At 38.8% G+C, this 5,044-nt stretch overlaps 1 protein-coding gene across 1 annotated transcript; it reads left to right on the top strand.

Annotated features, from left to right (window-relative positions):
* Positions 1-279: 279 nt before the first annotated feature.
* LOC114721816 (probable receptor-like protein kinase At5g61350) lies at positions 280-2,914 on the top strand. The gene is made up of 3 exons (XM_028907684.1): positions 280-981; positions 1,092-1,448; positions 1,577-2,914. The coding sequence occupies exons 1-3, from the start codon at positions 280-282 to the stop codon at positions 2,912-2,914; spliced, it is 2,397 nt and encodes a 798-aa protein (XP_028763517.1).
* Positions 2,915-5,044: the final 2,130 nt, after the last annotated feature.

Consider the following 5,044-nt stretch of genomic DNA (forward strand, 5'->3'; position numbering starts at 1 on the left):
TTTTACCTAGTCTCCCCCCCCCCCCCAAAAAAAAAAAAACTCAAAACTTCCATCAACTACTCCTCCCTCTGAAAAAGTAAATGCTTTCTCACTCATTATTGGAGTTACGAAGACTTGCCGCCTTCTTGTTATGTTCCACCTCTGCAACCATTCTTGTTCTTCCAACCTGTCATCCATGTCCGTGTCCTTCTTCCTCCTCTTCCATGGCTTAGTCCTCTTCCTCGTTTCTCCGTCATCCCCCCACCACCGTCCCTCCGTGGTTTTCTTCCCCACAGAAGTATGGCCGGAGGGTTTATATCGGCGGTGGTAATTCACGGCCAGTCTTCCCTTCATCTTCTTTCCCTCTTCTGCTTCGTCGTCTTCCTCCTCCTCATTTCCCTTTCCAATGCTGCTTCAATCACTAGCCTGTTCTCGCCCCCTGTTAATTATCTGATTGATTGTGGCTCCTCGAAGCAGACCCTTCTCCAAGATGGAAGAACCTTCAGGTCTGATCGTGATTCCACTTCTCTTCTCTCCTCCGACGAGGACATCCAAACTTCAGTTGATTCCATCAATATAAATGCTTCCTCCTCGGTTCCTCCTACCTCGCTCCCTTTATTCAATAGTGCCAGGATTTTTACGGATAAATCCACATACACTTTCTATATCTCCAAGATGGGTCGACTTTGGGTTCGCCTTTACTTCTTCCCACTTCCTCATCCTTCTTATAATCTCACCCAGGCGGTTTTCTCCGTCCAAACTGATCGAATCGTTCTCTTGCATGACTTCTCTGTCAAAGATAATACCTCTTTTGTGTTCAAAGAGTACCTCCTTAATGTCTCCGACACCAGATTCTCCTTAAAGTTGATCCCCCAGAAAAAGTCTCTCGCTTTCATCAACGGTATCGAGGTTGTCTCCGCCCCTGACCCTCTTATCCCTGATGCGGCTACTTTAGTTTCCTCGCAAGGAGATTTCCATGGGATTTTTAACCATGCTCTTCAGGTATGTTACAGAGTTAATGTTGGAGGTCTACCCATCCTCCAAACCGAGACACTTTGTTAAGATCATGGGAGACTGATACTTCCTATAATGCATTCCCGCAATTGTCCCAGAATGTCTCTGTTTCGACAAAACTGATCAAGTACCCAGAAACAGGTGAGGTGACTCCACTGATCGCCCCTAGCTCTGTATATTCTTCAGCTATGGAAATGAAAGATCCCAAAGTAAACCAAGGCAATTTCAACCTCTCTTGGAGAATGAACGTAGACCAGAGTTTCTCCTACTTGATAAGATTGCACTTCTGCGACATTGTAAGCCAAAACCTTAGCCAATTATACTTCAATGTGTACATAAACGAGATGATAGGTGTTGCAAATTTAGATCTTTCCTCTGAAACCAAAGCTCTAGCCACTGCTTTTTACCAGGACTTCGTACTTAATTCTTCTGCTATTACAAATGGATCTATTTTGGTACAAGTGGGTCCCGCGAATCTCCAACAAGGGATGCCCAATGCGATTCTTAATGGACTCGAAGTGATGAAGATGAGCAACATAGCTGATAGCTTAGATGGATTTTTCTCTGTTGATGGGAAATACAGGGGTCCGAGCTCACGCACAATGGTTCTGAAAGTGGCTGCCGTTATTGGGTTAGGATTCTCTGTGACTGCGATGTTTCTTGTTGCCGTGATCTGTTTCCGATGGAGACGAGGCCTCGTGGATGGGAAGCTAGAGATAGCTTCTCGTCATGGCTTCTTCCTATTCAATCCACCCATCCTGGAAGTTTATGTTCTGCTTCAAGCAAAAGCAGCTCTAGAAGGTCAAGCATATTTGGTTCCCGCAAGAGCAAAAGCGGCTACTCTGGTTATTTAACACCAACCGGGATCGGACGTTTCTTTGCTTTCGATGAACTCCAAAAAGCCACAAATAACTTTGAAGAAAAAGCAGTGATTGGCGTCGGAGGATTCGGAAAAGTCTATCTTGGGACATTAGAAGATGGGACAAAGGTTGCCATAAAACGAGGAAACCCAAGTTCAGAACAAGGCATAAATGAGTTCAGGACAGAGATAGAAATGCTCTCTAAACTCCGACACCGACATTTAGTTTCCTTAATGGGATTCTGTGATGAAAACTCAGAGATGATTCTCGTCTACGAATACATGGCCAACGGCCCTTTTCGTTCTCATCTCTACGGCTCCAACCTACCTCCATTATCATGGAAACAAAGGCTTGAAATCTGCATAGGTTCCGCTCGTGGCCTTCACTATCTCCATACAGGCGCAGCACAAAGCATCATTCACCGAGACGTAAAAACCACAAACATTCTCTTAGACGAAAACTTCATAGCTAAAGTTGCAGACTTTGGGTTATCCAAGGCAAACCCAGAGAGAACCCATGTGAGTACAGCAGTGAAGGGTAGTTTTGGATACCTCGATCCTCAATACTTCAGAAGCCAGCAATTAACTGAGAAATCCGATGTTTATTCTTTCGGGGTTGTGCTCATGGAAGCACTATGTGCGAGGCCAGTGCTTGACCCGACACTTCCAAGGGAACAAGTGAATTTAGCGGATTGGGCATTACAGCAACATCGGAGAGGTATGCTCTATAGAATCATCGATCCTCGTATTGCCGAAACCATTGCCTCTGGGTCGTTGAACAAGTTCGTTGAAGCCGCGGAGAAGTGTCTGGAGGATAATGGGGCGGATAGGCCTACCATGGGGGATGTGTTGTGGAACCTGGAGTATGCTTTGCAGCTTCAAGAAGTTGTTTCGAGGATCGATACAAAAGAAGATACAACAGCGAGTTCGATTGCGTTACAACAGCCTAATGAGAGTGGCGAGAAAGGAGATCATTCTGGTACTCAGGCAACTGAAGAATCTGATGTGACCGATGTTGATTCTATGTTGTTCTCTCAGATTGCTCACTTCGAAGGAAGGTGAGGTGGCATGTCTGTGACGAGCTCCTTTAGTCCTCATAGATAAGAGAAGAGAACTACCTGCAAAATTTGAGATCAGTTCTTGAATGTCGAAATGCCATAATCGACCGTGAAAGCTGTGGAAGCTTTGAAGGTCTTGGGTCTCATGTTCCAGAATGGATTGGTGTATCATATGGTGATAAATGCAGTAGTGTAGGGAATTTTATGGGAGGGTATGTTGTGTATTGTGTTCTTTTTGTTATTTCCTTTTTTGGCCAGAGATATCACTGGATAGTGTACTCAGCTGTAAGAATTTGGGTTAGTTTCTTCCTTCATGAACACTAACCATTTTATTTGAATGGTTTCCATTTCAATTTTTTAATGCTCAATTAAAAGTATCGTTCTTTAAATTGGCAAATGAAAAGTCGCTATGGTTAATTTTATTTTATATTTCCATCTGAATAAAAAAATTGAACTACAAAACATAAGATTAAAATTTCATGGATACAACAACTTTATGGATATTTTTTTTCCTTTTGAAAAAAAATTTATGACTTATTAATGATAAAATGGCAAAGTTTGTTATAAATCTCATTTTATTTATTTATATATTCATTAAAGCTGAAACTGAATATGAATAATGATGTTTTTTCCAACCACAAAAAGAAAACTACCTCCAGTCCTCAATATAAAAACTAATTACCTAATTTAAAAAAATTAAGAAAGTTAGTTAAATTAATTATTTGTAGTAAATCGATATATCTTTCTTAAAATATCCTTATTAATCATGTGTGTTTGAATTATCTATTAGTAGTAACTTTATCATATGCAATCACTATAAGAATTACTTGATGGCAAAATACATAAATATTAGAGATAAATATATTAAGATATCTTTAAAACTAAATTAAATGTTAAGCTATTTTTATATTAAGAACATAGTACTTCCAGTAAATAAAAAGTTTACAAGTTTGTGAAAAACATTGCATTATCTTTTGGGCCGCATACCCAATAAATAAATTGAACATTTGGTCCGCAATTTGGGCTTTAACATGGGCCCAATCTTCAGAGCCCAATCTAGTATCTCAAAAATGATATTAACGCAACTAGCAGGGCTCAACCATGCCCTTCTCACCGACACCATCAATCTGGAAGATTCCGTGGCAAATATTATAAATAATGATATATATGTAGTCAATTAATCCAAACAAATTAATTATAGAGGCAGATTATATAATTGTCTAGTGGATTTTGGTTATTCCCATTTGATAACAAGCGTCTGCTCAAGTTTTGATTTTGCCAAATAAACAAACCACTCAATGCATGTCAAATCCTCTGAATCATTATTCAAATTATGGGTTTCCAAGTTATTGTAAGCAAATAAATATTTATATACTTATTATGACAGTTCTATTTTCATACTCTTCAAATTATTCCATTTCTTGCATAAACGACATGAGCTACGACTATTTTCAGGCAATAAGCATGAAGAAAGTAGAGAGTCAAAACGACAAATGCTTTTTGAAATTTCACCTTCCACCAAACATGCTTCATTTTTGTTTCATAATTGGGAAAGGGTTATTTTATCAATCTGAAACTCAGTTTTAACTAATTCACGATGGTTATGCTAGTACTCCTCTGGTCCTTAATATAAGACCCATTTAACTAATTTGATTAGATTAAGGAAGTTAGGTAAATTAGTTAATTATAAAAAAAGTGACACATTTTTCCTAAAACACCATAATCATCTTTCTTAATACCCCCTCCCCCTCTTCTACTTGATTGTGGTTGGGGGAGTATCCATAGGGGTAATTTAGAGAAAATTAAAAAATATGAGAAATGGGTCTTATATTTAGAACCAAAACCAACTCAAAAATTGGGTCCTATATTAAGGACCGGAGGAGTATTATATTGTGAAGAAAGAAAATGAAGCCGTGGGATATGGTTGTATTATTTTAGATTATCAGAAAGGCAGAGTTAAGTCTTTGACCATATTAAAAAAATAAGTCAGACTCTACCCAAAAAAAAAAAAACTAAAACACATGCTAGTATTTAAATTGATCATTCAGAATTGGAAACATTACACAAAATTCTTTTAAACTCTAAACCATATGTACATAACTCTTCAAATTTTAAAACTTAATAACCAATCAAC

This window comes from Neltuma alba, unplaced genomic scaffold, assembly GCF_004799145.2.
Source record: "Neltuma alba isolate B1F8T4 unplaced genomic scaffold, ASM479914v2 tig00012070_pilon, whole genome shotgun sequence".
In the NCBI taxonomy this organism is placed as follows: domain Eukaryota; kingdom Viridiplantae; phylum Streptophyta; class Magnoliopsida; order Fabales; family Fabaceae; genus Neltuma; species Neltuma alba.